Source organism: Apis florea, unplaced genomic scaffold, assembly GCF_048593485.1.
Source record: "Apis florea isolate Af1SG1 unplaced genomic scaffold, ASM4859348v1 contig_2291_pilon, whole genome shotgun sequence".
Lineage (NCBI taxonomy): Eukaryota > Metazoa > Arthropoda > Insecta > Hymenoptera > Apidae > Apis > Apis florea.
The window spans coordinates 4,003,539-4,024,247 of NW_028256553.1; the positions used below are offsets into that span (position 1 = coordinate 4,003,539).

Below are 20,709 nucleotides of genomic sequence, written 5' to 3' on the forward strand. Positions count from 1 at the left end.
GTTTTATATTTTGTATTCACTTTTCTTCCTTATTAACTTCTTTAAATTTTAATCAATTGATTAAGATACTAGTATTTTTTAGAAAAACAACTTTCTTCTTATATCCCAAAAACAAAAATAGACATTTAAAAGAATCAAAAAAAAAAAAAAGAATATAAAATTCTTAATTTTAAAATGCTTAACTTTCAACATAGTCGTCATAGATATAATTTTTTTCAATGTGTGAGATATGTTTTCAATGATTTTTCCTAATATTTGTCAATAAATTGTTTCTATGATCGATTCTGAATTTAAAAATACAACATCTCCTTCACTCTATTGTTCAGTGAAATGAATATTTGAACTTGAATAAGTTTTTCAGAGTGAAAAAAATTACAAATTAAAAATGTAAGTGTATATGGAACTGGAATTTAACTTTAATATCTTAGAATAGTTATGATTGTGCATATTACATGTAAGTATTTATCAATTTCTAAATGTATCACTTATAAATGATTAAAGTAAATAAAAAAATGCATTGCTTTGCATTGTTTTATTTATAAAAATAAAATAAATTTCATTTGTGATATACAATGCTTTTTTGAACGAACCGATTTCTTTTAAGAAACTAATAGATTTGTATTAGGAACTATTTGTCATTTATTACAAACAATATTCATGAAAAGTTTGAGTGATAATTATATAATGCAAACTACGCGTTGATATGTCAAACTTTGTTAAATCTTTCAACGATCATTGGCTACTCAAAGATGAAAATTATGACAGAGAAGATTACTGTATTAGTATTATCTCGATTAATATACAAAATATCTGTATACAGATGAGGTTTTCAATATGTAATACCGAAAGTTTTTCATTAATATCTCAAAAACTAACAAATATTCAAAATTAAAATTTTAAATATAAGATCTTAGATCTCTCATCCGAATTTTATGTGACCTATAGTCTAGCTATAAAATTTGATATTTATAGAGTGTTCCATCTACAATCATTTTTAAGAAATTAAACACATTTGACTTATCAAAAATAATATTTTTTACGAAAAAAAAAATCAATTTATATGTTTTTATAATGTACATCCTTCGAATAAAAATAATCCTGTAATGGATATTAGATTAAAATTTAAAAATAGATTTTATGATGTATTTATAATTTTTCATGGAAATGATTGAAAATTTTATATAGAATATTCTATATACATATTGGGATTGATGATTTGATGATAATTTCTATAACAAAAATGATTATATAATTATGTCTATATAGATAATATTCATTAATATTTAGAAAATGCTTGAAGTTAAAATTTTATATTTGTTAAATTTATTAAATCATATTAAATAAAATATATTAAATCAATGAAATTATAAATATATCTTTCAGAAAAAATCTATATTTTCTTTTTATAAATATAATTTATGTAGTAAAATGAATAAAATAAAATGAAAATTCGTAAAAAAAAAAAAAAAGAAAGAAAATTAGATTAATAAAATTTTGTTGGAGATAAATGGATGAAAAATTGTTGATTGTAATACATATTTTAATCGATGAAGAGGGAGCTGTGTCGTTAAGTTAATGAAATTTCTAAAAATTTTTATTATAAGTGTAGTATTGCAACATTATCATTAATTTTAAAATTTTCTTATTATTTATAAATTATGACAATTATATATTATATAATATTAATATTTAATAATTATATAATATTTTAATGAAGCCATTTCATATTATCAATTATTTTAAATAATAAAGTTGAACAGAAATTTGTAAAGGAGAGGAATAAGTTCATTTATCAATTATAATATAAAATAACAAAATATAACATCACATTATTTTTCTCTTCAAAAATAAAGATTATTTATATTATACACATACATTTTATGTTCACAAAAATAATTAATCTTAATTATCTTCATCAATTAAATAATAAACTTAGTAAAAAGTATTTACAAGTTTTTTAAATACGAACTACCACAAATTTTTTTTGAGATATATATGAATTTTCATAAATCACATGTAAAAGTATTGAAAATAATATTTTTGAAATTAATTAATCAATGATTTATCAAACGAGAAAATAAATGAAAATGAAAATGATCGACAATCCATCTAAAACACATTTCATAAACTTGTTTTCAGTTCATTTGATATAAGTATACATTTCGCAACACTTTTCACGAAAATCAAAAGAATATTACATTAATTTTTTATTTCATCATTAAAAAAATATATCATCACTGTTTGATTTTGTCCATCAGTTCCAACTCTTGGAGATCTTCAGCTGGAATATCAGCGTCCCCATAACCCCAAATATGGCTTCCATCACCAGATCTGTTCGCTCTTCGACGCACCATTGCTGGGGATACGTATTTTCGATCATAAGCCCAACCGAAGCGCGCGAAAGTATCGATGAAGCCTGTAGTCAAGTTGAACGTGTAGTTGCCCAATTCTCCAGTCTTGTAATCCCAAGGAAAAACATGATGGAAATTATGCCAACCCTCACCTAGGGCTGCGATGGAGAGCATCGTATTTTCCACTGAACATATGTACCTGGAATATAAATAAATTATTATTCTTTTCTTCTTATTATTATTCTTAACTTTGCTATGGATGATTATTACAGTATAAACCGTTGTATTCGTAACATTTATATTGACAGTATATTGTTAATATATAATATCGTTGTATTATTAATATCTGTATATATAGTTTTTAATAGTATAATAAGTTTTTTATTAATATCTCAGAAATTAGTAAATACTTGTAGCTAAAATTTTGGATTTAAAATCATCTTCCCTATTATTCCTCTAAATTTTACGTTAATCAGTGACCAGAATTTTTTAAAATTAACTTTGCTTTCATCCGTATTCACTTTAGATTTAAATTCCAATAATGTTTTAATAAAAATAAGTATTTTTCTTTCATTTATTTACTTCGTAGTTTTATATTCATTTAATGATACATAATTGTAAATAACATTTTTCGAAATCATAATTATTTTTATTTTATTTTTTATTTTCAGCATTTTATATAAAAATATATTAATTAATCAAGATATAATTAATTTTTATATATTTATAATAATGAAGTATTGATAAAATATTATAGTTATAGTGAATTACAATATTACAATATTAAAGAAATATAAAAAGAGAATTATTACATCAGTATGTTCTCATTTTAATTAATCAACACTTTTTTTTAACTTTATATATACAAACAGTATTAATGATTCTGTCATTGTTTAAAGTAATTATTAGCAATTATTAGCAAACAGATGAATTTAACTATTAAATTATTTTGTACATGTAATTATTTCTATTATAAAGAAGCAATTAAAATTTGTTAATGTAATATTTTATTGCTTCTTTTATAAGATATACATATTATATAGAGTCAAATAGATTCGAACAGAAAGTGTATAAGTACTTTTTGTTTCAAGTATTTATAAAAATATACTTATGAAAAAAATATCATTAAAGAAGATAAGTTATACTTATTTTACAATAACTAGAATAGAATAGAATTGTGCAATGATCATTTCGTGATAATTTTTGTTACTAGTTATGGGAGTATATAATTATATTAATTATAATTAATCAATGTTATTTTAATCATTGTAGAAATTTGAATTAATAATCATGTATAATTTTTTATGATTCACAATTGTAAATCAGATATTTGTCATTGCTGATATTTATTTTTGTATTATTTATGCTATCATATTACTATTATATTATTATAATTACCATATTATTGTTTGTAATTCAACAAAAAATTAAAAGTTGCTGACTCACTTATCATAAGGTCGTTGACCCCACATGTGAGCCACGCTGTTTACAAGAAAGGCTATGTTGAGAGTGATGCAGAAACGACAGTTAAAATTCACCCAAAAAGACGTCCAAATGGATTCTGACCAAAAGTACCAAGGCACGACAACCGGAAGTCCGATAGTTAAAAGGGGGAATAAAAGAATGTAATATCTGGAAATGAATATATCCTTGTTAAAATTTATTTGACGAATATAGTTTCTCATTGATTGGAGCATCACCTTTTCTGCCACATGACAAGTTGATCGGCTTCCAAGTCACTCATATCCACTGCCTTTCGTTTTGAGACAACATCAGGATGCGGTGTTATAAAAAGCCATCCTACGTGTGCGAAGAAAAAACCTCTTTTAACGTTATGAGGATCTGCATTAGTTTCGCTATACTTATGATGCACTCTGTGATCCAATGCCCACCTGTATACATCTTTCTATAGACGAAATTTATACATATTTATTAATGGTTCGAAGTTTCTAAATTTTAATGAATGAGATTCATATTTTGCATTTCGAAAATTGCATTTTACATATTACTTTTGAAATAAACTTTCTTGAAATTTTGTAAAAAAGATTATGAAAAAGAGCTATATTTCATACTTCGAAAAATTTAAATTCTTTTATTTATTAATTTCTATATTATTGAATTTCTCAGAAATTAATTTTTTAGAAATTATTGAAAAAATGATTGAAATGAAATTGAAATTTTTTAATGTTATTTATTTAAAAATAATTTCATTAGATATTAATTAAATTGTAATAAAGAAAATCACATACTTGTCCGGTTATGGTAAACAGGAATATTAGAAGTAATCGAAGTGGCCATTTTGCTTTGTATGCTCTATGAGACCACAATCGATGTACTCCTGCAGTTATGCCAAATCCTGTAATATAAGTAGTAATAACCACTGCAACAGAATACATGATATATTTATAATTTCGATAAATTTCGTGACAAAAAAATTTTAAATAATGTAAATAAATGCAATCATTAATATATTGTTTGATATATTAAACATTATATGCATATAATATATATATATATTTATAACATAATATTTTAAAAAATTAATAATATAATTTAATAACATATAAATTACATCGAATTTTTATTGCATGCAAAATGAAATCATTATTTTTCTTATGCATAACAATTTGATTATTAAATTTTTAATTCTTTATAATCTCAAGGAGAAAATATTTTATAAAGCAACGAGATACATTTTTTTTTTATTAATATGAATTAAAGTAATTTTTGAAAAGTAAAGAACAAATTTAGTTTATTGAGTTGTTTTTGTAATTCATGCAATTATTTATTTAAATTACACGTAAAACATTGATATCCACGAAACATATAAAAATTAATGGTTAATTAAAAATGAGAAGAATAATCTAATTCTAAATTGATTGGAAAATTTGATTAAAAATTGATTAAATCTGAAAATTTTCTTTCAGATTTTCATTTACTTTTTTTCTTTGAGATTATAGAATTTCAATTTCAATTAAAATTACAAATAAAATTAATTAATTAAAAATTAAATAGTAATTATTAAAATGAAATTAAAATTTTAAATTAAATTGATCATTTTAACTTCTGACTGGATCAAATAGCAACTTAAAAACACATTTCATCCAAGTGTTTTCCTTTCATCTCTATATAATACTTTATTAATAATAATATCAATAGCTGATATAATTAATAATCAGTTATCAATATTCTAATAAATTAATTTCTTAATTTCTGCGAATGCTTTGTTTTTAAAATTTATGAATATTTTTATAGGAATATTGGAAATATTTATTCTAAACAATTTTAATTATACTTACTCCATAACGTGGTAGAGAGCTTGGCTTCAACAAAGATGAGATAGAATCCATATAGACCACCTATGTGTACAAAAAGTAATCCTATCAGGTTTAACCATGAAATACGAGGCACATATTCCTCCTCGCTACTACGATAACTTCCATCAGCCGTTAAAAAATCATCTGTTTCTGCTAATCTACGATTCTTCAAATTAATCTTCTTGCAATCATCTTCTAGTCCTTGATACATGATGGGTGGTACTCGTTCCTTATCCGGAAATATTTTCATTTCTCCTTTCATGAATTTGTATTTGTATTTTAATTATATAGAGATTAGTCTTCAGCCTTCATCAACTTTCTTCCTTGCATCCTAATTTCTTTTGAAGATGATATCGAGTTGGTGGCATTTGGAACATTAAAAAATAAATTCTGTAATAAGAATTAATAATAGAAGTTTTCTTTTCTTTCGTATTAATTATTCTTGACAGAATCTTTATGAGAATTTATTTCGAGAAATAAACTTACTTAATAATTTGAATTATCGATTAAAATAAATTAAAAATTAATTTAGTTCCTGATGCATTGAACTTTATAATGATACAAATTAAAATTTTAAAACTTTATATAATATTTTTGAATTTATTTGGGAATTTGATGTATTAGATGCCAAAAGCAAAATTTTATTTACAAATAATTTCAAAAAATCTTTCACTTAATGTTCAATTGTTCAATTTTAAAGATTCATTGGACAATAAATGAGAAATGTTTGCAAATAATCTTTAACTTTTTCGAAAACGTTGAAAATTAAAATAATTTGCGACAAATAAAATGGATTATAATTTTTATTATTATGATTTTAATAAAAATAAAAAAATAGAATATTATAGAAAATGAAAAATAAATTATTTAAGTTTTCCAATTTTAAAAATATCATTGTCAATTAACTCCAAAAATAAACGTGAAATTCAATTTTATAAAAAAATAACAATAGACTAACTTATGTCTCCATAATTTTCAATCTAAATATCTAAATATTCGAGAAATTTATTAAAATTGATCTTGATCAATATTGATGAATGAAATGTTTATTTTTTTCCCTTCACAATAAATTATTTAAGAGACGCTATCTTTTTTCACAATTGATAGTTTGATTATAAATGAGCATCTATGTAAAATCGATATATCACTGTACAATATCACCATACGACAACTAATAACTATGAAAGACTGAGCCAGACAATCTGACTGAATGTTAAATGATATCGCTTATCAATCATGCACGTACAGTGTTTCATGAAAGTATTTATTTGAACACTATCTTAAAAGGATCAAATTTATAAAAATTTTATTTTCGAATGAAAATTTATATATATAAAGCGTAATAAGTTACACATTTTTTTCTTGATGGAAAATCTATTAAAACAAATGAAATTTCTATAATTTGAATATTTTTTCATATTTTGAATATAAATTTTATATTTTGCTTCAGATTTCTTTTTATCGAAAATGATAAAATATTTTGAATATTTTATAATTTAAAATTTTATTTTTTTTGTCGTATTTTGCATTATTACGATATTAATCTAAAAACTTAAAAATATATTGAAATTTTGTTTTGAGCGTTGATTTCATTTTCTTAAAATGAAATCGTTATATTTCGTTAAATCATATATATTCATATATATCCATTCTCTATAATTATAATATTTTCTATAATTATAATATTTCGTTAATAATAAAAGAAATTTTTTGAATTTTTTAAATTTTATAATTCTTTATTTTTAATGAAAATCTGCGAGTATGAAGAATATAATGATATATTATATATATTTTTATCGATTATTTAAAAAATATTAAATATAATATTAAATAAATATTAAATTTAAGAAATATTATAAATACTTTATCTCAATATTCAAAATTTCAGTACATTTTTTTTTAAATATAATTTTATAATAACGCAAGATACAACAATATTCAAAGATACAAAATTTTAATGTTATATCAACTTTGGTAAAAAGAATTCCCATTCAAAAAATTTTAAAAATTGATTTCAACCTCTCGAAGAAATTTTTCGTCGATAAAAAAATTGTTTCTATATAATATGTAACCTATTATGTTTTACATACATATAAATTTTCATTCAAATAAAAATTTTGAAATCAAATATATTTCCCTTCAATGTTTTCGTAACATATTGTAGATATTCTACAATATAAATTGTAGAATATAAATTATGTGGAATCATTACGTATATGATAAAATTATTTATTTTTAGATACCATTATTATCATATGTGATATATTTCATGAACAATATATTTTGGTTCACATGTTTAATCCTCACGATCATGATCTTGATATAAATTAATCGTGAAATTGAAAATATTGAATAATTGACAAGGAAAATTTGAGAATAATTTTTTCTATATTATTACGATTTATAAATAATAGGAACAATTGAAGCATAATTCTATTATGATAAAGAAAATTGAAATATTTCATCATTGTATAGATTGATTCAAAATTAAAAGGATAAAAATAAATATTTTCTCTCTAACAAACATTATTTTTGAGAAAGATAAAACTATTATTGAATTATAATAATATATTATTAATATAATATTATTATTAATATAATATAATAATTATTGAAAATATATATATATAAATGTTTCTTTTAGTAGAATATTTATGCATCATTGTACCCTATGCATATTTCCTAGAAATTTTTAATTCATAATACGTATATCGCGATTTTTATTATAGATATCTACATATGGCTCATAAAATTATCTTATGTTAGACTATGATAATATTCTCTGAAACAGTTCATATTTCTTTTTTATAAATTTTTTAAAAATATATTTATTTATGTTTTTATAAAATATAATCAATATATTTTTATATTTCTCGCTTTATTTAATAATGCAACATTCAATTATTATAATTTAAAACATTTTATTAATTTTTAAATTTTATATCTTTTTCTAAATAGCTATTATATATGTCAAAGAAAGAAAAATGAAAATTCACAATACAATTTTTTTATAATCCAATCTTTAATTTTTCTTAATCAAAATTAGATCAAAATTTTAACTTAATTAAATTTTAACTTAAAAATAAATGATAAACTTAAAAAAATATAGAACGAAAGAAACGATGCGACTGCCATTTATTGTATCTCGAAACTTTAAAAAGTAATAAGATCTTACACATAAGAATATGCTTAATAAATGATGTCAATTGTTTTTATGCTAATGTTATATGGAAAAATAAACTGTAGATTAAGAGGAAAGCAATTCTTTCATAAAAGTTAATTTATTATATTCTGATTATGAAAATTAATTAATTAAATAATCAAAAGATTAATTTATATTCTAATTAAAAAGAAGGCTCTTCCGGTCGATCGATATAAAATTTGGCGGGAAGGATTTGGTGAAGGAGAGAAGTAGTGTGAAACTGAAATATAAAATTTTAACTTTAGCTAATTATTATTTCCTAAGATATTAGTTAAAAGTTTCACTTTTAATTAAGTTTCAAAGTATCATACATTGAATACATATACAAATGCTGCTTAACCAAATATTATTACTTATAGAATATAATTACTAATAGAATTGTGTTTATTGTGTTATATTAATACAAACGATCATTGACTTTTTTTATTTATTTTAAATTTTTATTAAATAACGTGTGATGTTATATGCCTAATTCATGTATCGGTATAATTCGTACTATAGGTTGTTGCATATGTAAAATTTCGATAAGCATTAACAATCCATTTCTCTTCTTCCTTTCGTTTTTTTCCCCTTACCATTTGTCTAAATTTCATTTTACTTCGGAATTTTTCAAATTGATTCAAATTAATTCTTTTTCTAAAATGTATGATAATTCGTTTTAAATAGATTTGAATAATAAATTTTTCTTTTTAATATTCTGTATTTTTATACAAAATTTTAATAATGAATCTTAAAGATATTTTTTTTTTTTTAATTCTTATACTTTTTTAGATTTTTTTATTTTTTTGATAGAAGATAATAAATCTACTGTAATATACAGAGTGTTAATATATTTTGAAATTTACTTTAAATAAAAATATAAATAGAATAAAACAATTCTCTCTTTGTGTGCAGTAACGATGGAATAAGAACATAATAAACGTCGTGATGATGTCGTGTTAATGTAGTCATGTTATTGTTTTGCATATTGTTTGTTGCATTTATTTTAATTAATTTCTTTTTTCAATCATCACGATCATGATCTGTTTGTTATATTCATATTTTTTTTTCTGTCCTCATGTGCTGTCTCTTAATGTAAACTGAAATTGCTTAAAATTTATTAAGTAAATTTCAATTAACATTTTTATATATTAACTTATGTTTATATTTATTTAGACTTTAAAGTCAAGAGTATATAATGAACATATATAATATAGTCTTACAAATATATTATACACTTTATATATTTAATTCAACGTGTTTTTTCTGAAGATGTATTGGATTAGAAAGATCATTATTATATTTTATAAAATGATCTATTATTTTTGATGTAAACAAGAAGCTTTATTATTATATAAAATTATATAAAATTTTAAATATGATTCCATAAAATAAAATATATTTTTTCTTTTAGAACAATTTTCCATCTGATTTCATTTTTCAAATCGATTCCCTTTATTATTATTATTATATTTAAACGTTATTTTTTCTTTTTTACTATGCATTTGGATTTGTAATTATGGATATTTGTAATTATATTTATTGTTATGTATACAAAACTTTCATTTTTATTATGTATTTCTTGTATTCTGTATTATGTACATTTTGCATACATCTTTTTTACTTTTTTTAATAAAATAAATATATTTCTAATAGTAATGCAATTTGTAATGCATAATGTAATTTCATATATAAATTCATGAAACGTTTTATTTCTTTCAACTTTAATTTTTTTTTAATACAAGATAATTATGTAATTAAATAAATAATTTTTTCTACTATCGGTGTACATTCGTAGCATGATAAATATTTCATTCGGAATATTCTTCGAAACAAAATAACTTCTATTTTACGTCGGTGACACTCATTATTTTTTTAAATTAGCATACAGTTTATTCATCAATTTGGTCTTAAGAATCAATTAGATATTCATGGAAAATTACATTCTCGATCGAAATGATATTTACAAATCTGATTAACAGACTCGCTTAACTCCATTGGATAATTCTCCTTGTTATGTACATTTTATATGATTAGTAATGATTTACAATTATTTATATTTCTTTTCGGAGTAGAAGATTAAAATGATTTTGATTTTGCGTTATTTTTTATTTTTCTGTTGTAATTTATAAATCATTTTTAGCAGGCTATTTTTATTTGAAATAAAAATAATAAAAAAATTAAACGAACATTTGTAAAAAAAATATATATTTAAAAAAATATCAAATATATAAGTTTTTTCTTAAGAAAATAATAAATCTTTAGACGAAAAAATAAATTATTTTTAAGAAAAATATATTAGTTATTTTTGTATACAGATATTAGAAAAGCAATTTTAAAATTATATATTAATATAAATTATATATAAGAAAATTATTTTGTCAAAAAATATATATTCATATTTTTTTAATAAAATTAAATAATAGATATCTCTACAGATAAACGTTAAATATTAAAATAATTAATCTTTCGAATATATCATTATTAAAATAAAATTATTTAAAATAAAATAATAAAAAAAATAATAAATAAGATAAATATCTTGTTTCATTATTAATTTAAATAAAAATTTATTTTAATGACGTTCTATATTTTAATATAATATAATTCAAATTTAAATTGTACAGTAGAAATTTTAATGATTTTAATTATATTTTTATCTATACTCTTGTATTTAATTAATCATAATATTAAAAATAATATATTATATTTATGCAATATATTCTATTAAATATAGGTTAAAATGAATAGTGTTTTGCAAATTTGATATTATCAAATAGTATATATGTAGTATTTCGTATATAATCTAAATAGAGACTATTATAGACGAACAGATCCTAGTATTTGAGAGTTATATACATTTACATATACTCTGTCTGCCAATAAGTACTCAGAAACTCATGACGTAATAGTATGATTTAATTATTTTTGTAGCCTTAGTGATTTAAATGGCATGTTGTTACGTCTTAAGATCTCAAAATATTATTCCATTGACTTTAAACAAGCAACTAGTTAAATAAATACATTCAAATTATATTTATAATAAATATCAATTGTATATATATAAAATATTTTTCTAATTTATAAAATTTTGAGTCTACATGAAATTTTAAATCTAATTGTTCAATGATTTAAATAAAATATTATCGGAAACATAGAAAATTTTTTTTCTAATTCATAATTTCAGAATTATCATTCAATGATGTTCTACACGATTTCTAGACTTTAATAATAGACTATTCTAGACTTTAATAAAATGGTGACATTAGTATTTTAATTGTAATGGACATTTGAAAAGACTGAAAAAAATTTTGAAATTTTCGCTTTTGAAAATTTGCATAATGGACGAAACACAAATTTATAAAATTTAATTGATAAAATATTCGAATTGTAAAATAGTCATAAAGTTTTAAAAAATATTTAATACTTTAGTAGAGATTCTCATTCTAATAATATTAAATCAATTGATAACATAATTCTTATTTTCATTTCAAAAAAATACAATATTATTCACGTGCAGATATATATTAATTTTTTAAATTAATAACACTGAATTGTATATATAGAGAATATTTTATAAAAAATCATTCTATTATATTTTATTAAATATATAATTTTTATATATCGATATATGAAAGTGCTTTTTGTATATAAATGTACGATGCTTCTGTTTGAATTGCTATTTGCATACAAATGTATATCATTTCTGAATTAGAAACAGGAATTAATTTTCTTTAGAAACGATGCAATTTATTATTCATCGATGATAATTAAGGCGATAAAAGATTTAATTAAGAATGATTAAACTTGATTGACCAGCAGGAACTTTTCTTACCAATTTTTTTTATGGATCTATCCATCGTGTAATTAAATGAATATGATTAATCAAAACACAATAAGTTTTTAGAGAGGAAAGAAATAAGAAGAAATCTAAAATAAACATCGCAATTAATGATCATAATATAAAGAAAAAAACTACAATGTGAGTAACGGAAAGATTTTTTATTCTTTTTGTTAGTATTGATAATAGTTTCACTTAGAAATATGCTGTTAAAAAAACAATCTAAGAAATTGTAAAGAAAGCAAAAATAATTGCGATTACCATGTTCTAGAGCGATTATATCGTTCTATTTGGAATATTCAATAAAATTGCTATGTTACTAGTATATTTAATATTTATTAAAAAATAATATATATATATATATATATATATATATATATATATTTATGTCTATGTATATATTTAGAAGCAATAAAGAAAACAAAAAGAAATATTATGTTTTTCAAATATTTTGAAATATCAATTACGACAACTATATTAAAGAAGACAGCATTGTTTTAACATAGATATTGTGAAGTTTGTCTTTATGTAAAAAAAATTTGAATAAATATCGAAACATGAGTATACTAGAATTAAAATGTATATATGTAAATTGAAGTGAATGGAAAGAGGGTAAACTATGTGACTATAAAAGAGTGTTTGTAAAAAAGAGCGGGAATTTTTATAATTGTATAATGTAATTCAATCGTATAAATTAAAATACATTTAATTCTGTAATTTACAAAAATTTTAAAAATAAAATTATTTTTTTGTATTTTAAAAGACATTTATGTATTTTAAAAGACATTTATGTATTAATAATATAATCAGTCTATTTATATGAAAAAGCAAGAATAGAAAAAGAAATATATTAAGAGACATTTGCAATTATTTGTAAAACAAATAATTGATCGATTATCGAATGACATACAAAACGATATAACTATGTATTTTATAAACTCGAAACTTAATTTCTCTAGCTCACTTTCCATTTTCAACGGCATAGTCTTTAATAAGTATTCATTGTTGAGAATTCATGGTTCATGGTCAAATCGTTCTTATAGTGAAGTCAATATAAAATGATTTGATGGCAACAATTATAACGAAACATTGCTCGTAAACCTTAATTCTTCTATAATCTACGTGTAATTTTCATCTTTCAATAAAGATTAATTGAAAAATAAAACTAATGATAATTAATTTAAAAAACAGAATTTTTACTGATAAATTTGATATATTTTAAAGAAAACAAGAATTTTGAACATTTTCCCTACATATCCGCTCATTTTTGAAATATTTACAAAAAATAATATTATTATTATATTGAATTTTATCTATATGTATCCGTGCATCCATGACAATTTATGCAATTACTTATCTATTATTTCTATAAACTATATCATTTCATCATGATCATTTGATATTCAAAATATATGTTATATTTAATAAGTTAATATTATCACACTTTTAATATTTATCCATAACGAGTTTTGGAGCTTAGGGTATATAAATAATATAAATTTAGGCGACTAAAATTACAACGACCATTGTTATAATAATAAAATAATAGAAAATAAATATTCTAGTAATGATACTAAATTATTGCAATTTCAAGGAAAAAATTATTTTATATTTCATTTTGATCCAAAAGTTGATATATAAATAATATAGTGATTTCTGCGGAATATTTAAATTTGATATAAGAGTTGAGATATTTCATCAAGCTTGTTACATTTTACAAAAATCTAACTTTTTGATTGATTGATTCTATTATAAGAATTGTCTATCATTACGATTTGTATTAATAAAAAATAAATAATGTTCGCATGCTTACGTGCACGTTATCACGTATGCGTAAATATATTACACATATAAATGAAATTTGATCTAATAGATGCAATTTTGCAAATATATATCAAAAACTAAATTAGCTACCAGTATAGGAAAAAATTATTCAAAATGTTAATTTCTAGAATATATTTAAAAATCATTGAGAGAAATCAAAAGAGAAGTTATATAGTTAAGTAGTTTCATGCATTTTATTATAATTATCTTTTACGTACAATAATGAATGGCGTGAATGATATAAATGATATGTAAGAACGTGTGGCATTTAAAATGCAAGATACGAATATCGATTTTTATTTTTTTGTAAATGTTTCATATATTAGTTGATAAATCAATAAATCAACATGATGAATTTCTTATTATATTTATGTTTCAAAAGCGAATTTTTCTGAATTATATAAGCGTAAAATAGATCGTCAATCAATAAAATGATTATGATAATTACTTTATTAAAAAAACTAAATCAACAATCAATAAAATAAATATAATAATTACTTTATTAAAAAAAATCGTATATTATATATTATAAATGTTGAATAATCATTAATAGTTGCATCATTAATTACGAATTTTCGATTATTAAATTTAAATAAGGGATTATTACGTTTTATTTAAAATGAAAATAAAAAAATAATTTGAAATTGTAAATTGTATTTTAAATTACTTAATTATTTTTATTTTAGAAATTATATAAAAAAAGTAATTTTATTTTGTATTAATTATAAATAAATCATTTTCAAATAATTTTTATTTAAATTTTAATTGATTAAAAAATAAAATTAATTTCCTTAAAGAGATAATATATAAGAGAATCTGTATTTTTCACACATTGAAAATCTTTATATATAATATAATAATTTAATAGAATTAGAAAATTTTGAAATGTTTATTCAGATACAAAATATTTGAATAGTATTACTTACTAATAAAATCTACTATCCATTATTTATCATGATGATAAAATTAAAACGTATGATAAAATTTAATAAACAAAACTCAATTCAATAAAATTAATAAAGTTTTTGATATAAGAATATGTAATGCTCAATACAAAACTTATAGTACAAAATTTATAGAAAAAAATTTAAGATAAATAATTCTTATTTAATTGTAATCGATATAATGATTTATAGAAAAAGTTACAAGAAGAGTATATTAGAATCGAGCAAAATACACAGAAAAATGACTCTTGCGGAATTGTAACTCGATTCCATAAAGTTCCATTCATAATCAAGAAATCGTATAGCCATCAATTATCGATTAATTTCCGCTCAAACATGTAATTTAATGCTAATAAAATGCAAAATGTAGATTAGGGTAATATACTTAGAACTGAATGTTAGAACGTTAGATATTTTTAGATATTTTTATGTTAGATTATTATAAAAAAAAAATATATATATATATATATATATATATATATATATATATATATATATATATATCATTGCTATACAAAAGATTCTAAAATACTGAAAAATTATTCACTTGAATTTGATTTTATAAAAATGATTTTTATTCTGTAAATATATAATAATTAATAATGTTTCGACAAATAGTTACATATATACACATATAGTTACACATATATTTGATTTTTTCAATTCAATTATAATTTTAAAAATATAAAGATGAATATTATTAAAATTAATTAAAAAATTATCTTATAAAATTTTTTGATGAATATTACTTTAAATAATTAATTATATATAATTATAATTAATATCTATAATGATTACATATATACTATACTATTATAATTTATACTAGAAATGTTTTTTTCAGAAGAATAAATAATATTTCTTCTTAATTTCTTGATGAATTAAATATATATTAATTTATATTATATTTCACTTATTTATTATCAAATCTATCATTATTTATAAAATCGATTTATAAAAATTGTATTAATTAATGATGACAACAATTCTATGAGAATTATCGAATATTTTTCCTTCAAATATACAATTTAACGATTTTTTTCAAAGTTATTATAGAGATTTTTATCAATTTCAATTTCATATAGAGTTATTAAAACATGTGTATAAATCCCTATAAATAATACCTCTCGTCACTACGTTTCAAGGTTAAATCTAACGTTTATCGTATAAAATAATGAGTACTAGCTGATTATATGTGGATAAATTCACGTGTTTCTCTAAATTAGATCAACAAACCGATGTTTTATAATAATATAATATATAATATATAATTTTTTATTTTAACTTTTAGATATAATTCGATTAAATTCATTTGCGTCTACATTACATTGTATACAATCATGATGAAGAATATTCAATAATCGATAAAAAGAATTAAAGTCATATTTTCATAATAATACACATTATTCTCATAATCATATTATGTGATCTTCTATCAAATGCAACGATTTCACATCCTTATCTGTCATTTCTTAATTCTGTCATTTCACCATTTTCTCATATAAATTATTATATAAAAACCGATCAAAATTTGTCACGTGCAAAATTTGTTTTATAAATAATGCAAACATTTTCAATTTTATATCATCGTTACCTGTTTGATTCTTTGCAATGCACTCTCTTCACATCAGTTCTTTTTGATACTTTTAAACTCGAATTTAAGATAAGATTTTCTTATCCGATTGATTGCACAATGAAAATTCACGAATTACTACAAATCGGATCGAATAAGATCGTAAACACGAAAATCGGATCAAGTCAAATCATATTGTAACCAATAGGAAAAAAGAATTCTTTGAGCTAAGATAAAGAAAAAAAAAAGATTATATTGAATGCCGATTGGATAAAAGAAAGTAGAAGCGTTTTACAAATGAATTAACGAATGACACCTATATCTTCGCGTGTATTTGACCGATTTCACGATTCGTTCCGCAATACGTGTGAAATAAACTGTTCTCGTTACAAACCCGCGGGCTTCTAGTAACAAAACCCGTATTTGTGCGCACTGTCACGAGATGCGCCGACTGGGCACGGATTGGCACGAAGCGGAAATATTTGGTTAGATACATATCATTTTCAGAAGTCTCTTGCACAATAATTTACAAACTAATAACATTAATGAATTGATACGTAATAAATTTAAATTTTATTACAGCATCGATTATGTATTATGTACAACTTTTATAATATTACAATTTAAAAGTTAAATCAATTGTATATAAATAATGTCAGAATTTCAGAAATTTATTTTTCAATGGAAAAATTATATTATATTATATGTCAATAATTTTTATTATTTTGAGAGATTAATTTTAATTTAATCTATTTAGAGAGAATTTAATTGTTATAATATAATTGTCATAATTTTTAATTTATTTTTAATTTAAAAATAAAATCAATTCAAAAATAATAATCAACGTGTATATTATTACTTGCTCATTGAAAAGAATTTTATTGATTCAATTCTATTGATTCATTATATAATGTTTCGTATTTTATGTAATGAAGTTATAATTGGGAAAAGTCGATCGATAAAAAAATTGGAGGAGAGAGAGGAAGGATAGATTTCAAATATAAAATTTAAAAATTGATTATATTTTATACAGGATACTTATAATACGAAAATCAATATTGTTAGAGCGTTATCGTTATCGGTTACTCGGATAATCAATGATGATAACTATTATAGCAAAGACGGTTGTTTATTAATATCTGGATTATGTCATTCAATATATTAGTCACGTTTGTATTATGCAATGTTTGTATTCAATGTATGATACTGAAAATTTTTTATTATTAATATTTCAGAAAATAGTAATTTAGTTGAAATTAAAATTTTATGATAAAATTTCTTTTTATTCGCATGCAAGATTATTAAAATTAAAGCCTCTAAATAAATAAATAGTTTTGCTAATTTTATAATATATTTTAAGATTTCTTTTCCCTTTCCTTTCCCTACTAACTCAATAAATTTTTTTTCAACAACTGAGAGATCTTTTAAAATTATTATAATCTTAATTGATATGATGAATAATTTTGCCACATTTAATTTAGTTAAATTTTTAATTTAATTGCATTTAAAACAATTTTCAGTCTTACAAATTTAAGACATAGTTTCGGATTGTTGGAATAATGAATTTAAGGTATTAATAAAAATTGTTGCTATTATTACATTAAATTTTTATTTCACATGTATTTTACATGTATATATTTATGATAATGTAATATACATAGATGTGTTCGCTTATCTACTGTTTTTATGCATAAATACATCGTAATAATCGGTATATATATATATATATATATAACGGGTGGACTATTGTCATTGAGCTAATACATTTAGTTATCCATAGAAAGTTTAAGATTTTTCAAATCCACGAAATGCGAAAATAAAATATAAAACAAATTTTGATCGAAATTACAATGATCGAAGTTGCAACGATAAATATCGTCATAATTTTAGTTGCAACAAAAATTATTCGCATTCCAAAAATGCATACGTTATTATGTATGCATAAAAGCAAAATTCAATGTAGTAGAATTTTTATTTATTGTAAGAATTTTTATTTATTGAAAATTATGAATCTAGTCTGTAATCATTATAATTTTTAATGAGGCATAAATTTTCAATTGAATTTTCACAAAATTTGAGTATTTCTTTCAATTCATTGTTCCAAAATCAAATTTAATTACAATTTAAATAAAATTATCAAATCAAATTTTATGATTATTTTTGTCATTAACTTAAAATTATCACATATTTTATAATTAATTTAAAAAGAGATTTAGAATTAACTTGTGGTTAACTTAACTATTAATTTAAAACTGTCTTTAATTTCGCTGTTAAAACATTCGATAACGTTTTACATCTTAAATTAAGTATATAATGTTATATTTTATATTCAACTGTTACGCTTATAAAGTGATACATTACTCATTAAGTAACTAACATGAAATATCATTGATAAGAGCGAGTGATAAAGTTAGATTAACAATCTAAATAAGAAAATACTTTTTTGAATGAACAACCACTCACTCATAGTGAATATATCATTCAGACAGAGATTTTTTATTTTTATTTCTAATTAATATATCTAGCTAAATCGCAATTTTGTATTAAAATTAAACATTTAATTTTAAAATAGAATTAGATTAATTAACTCATTAATTCATTATTATTATATATTTATTATTTTCACAAAGCACAAAGTTTTTATTGATACATTAAAATAAAATATAAGCGCATTAAAATGAAAATTATAAAAATCCAATTGAAAAAAACTTTTATAAAACGAAGTCTGTTTCAATTTATTTCTTTTTTTTTTTTGTTACAATCTTTTCAGATATTTTTTATTTTAAATTCTTTTAATGCGTTTAATGTAATCTTTTTTAATTTGGTTTAATTTTTATTGAATCCTATATATAAATGTGTTATAGAAACATGTGCGATAATGTTCAAGTATTGAAATCGAATTTCTGATCTTTTTATGAATATTAAAAAATATCTCATTTATATTTATTGAATAATGTAAAATCAAAATAAAATTCAAAAAGTCAAAATTCTCGTTAGATTAAGATTACAATTATAAAAATGTTTTAATTATCTGTTTAATTATTTATCATTTTTCACACTTTTTATTTTTTTGTAATAAAAATCATCTCACATTGATATATTTTTATTTCTCAGCAAAATAATTTTATAATAGTAAAAAAAATTCATTTTTATAGAATAATAATAATAATGTTATGAAAATATTTAGTTGTCCAAAATATTTAAAAAGAAGTATTTAAATAGAAAAAAATGATATTTTTTGAAATTTATAATATTATAAATTTATAATATTTGTGTAAAAAAAATGATATTTTTTATACATTTATCTCCTAAATCTAAAGTGATAGATATATTTGAATTCAGTAGATGAAAATATGTCAAAAATTTTTCCATTCTCAAACAATAAAATCTCGTATTTTATCATGCTATCATGTACTTGTACTATCATTTTATTTCATTTATTTTTCATATAAATACATTAAATTTGTAAAAAAAAAAAATTACGATTGATCTTTTATATTATTAAAAAAGAGATATTTTATGTACATAATCATAAAAGGATATTTTAGTACACAACTATTTTTCTTTATGAAAACAATATACAATTTATTTTCAAATAAATTTCTTTTTATGGTATGAGTTTAGCGTTTTAATTTTTTATTATTGTAAAATAAATAAAAAAATTGTAGAGATATATAA

General features: G+C 20.5%; 1 protein-coding gene across 2 annotated transcripts; it reads right to left on the reverse strand.

Moving 5' to 3' along the window:
* Positions 1–1,832: 1,832 nt before the first annotated feature.
* LOC100862945 (acyl-CoA Delta-9 desaturase) lies at positions 1,833–17,440 on the reverse strand. Of its 2 annotated transcripts, none has more exons than XM_003694275.4 (6): positions 17,053–17,440; positions 5,651–6,058; positions 4,601–4,731; positions 4,052–4,257; positions 3,798–3,983; positions 1,833–2,550 (listed from the first exon to the last, which is right to left on the reverse strand). In XM_003694275.4, exons 2-6 carry the CDS (start codon positions 5,928–5,930, stop codon positions 2,235–2,237), a joined length of 1,119 nt encoding a protein of 372 aa, XP_003694323.2. In that variant the 5' UTR covers positions 5,931–6,058; positions 17,053–17,440; the 3' UTR covers positions 1,833–2,234. The 2 variants fall into 2 exon arrangements, with proteins under 2 accessions (XP_003694323.2, XP_012342861.2); XM_012487407.3 differs by having other exon boundaries at positions 5,651–6,006; positions 17,053–17,437.
* Between the last annotated feature and the right edge of the window lie 3,269 nt (positions 17,441–20,709).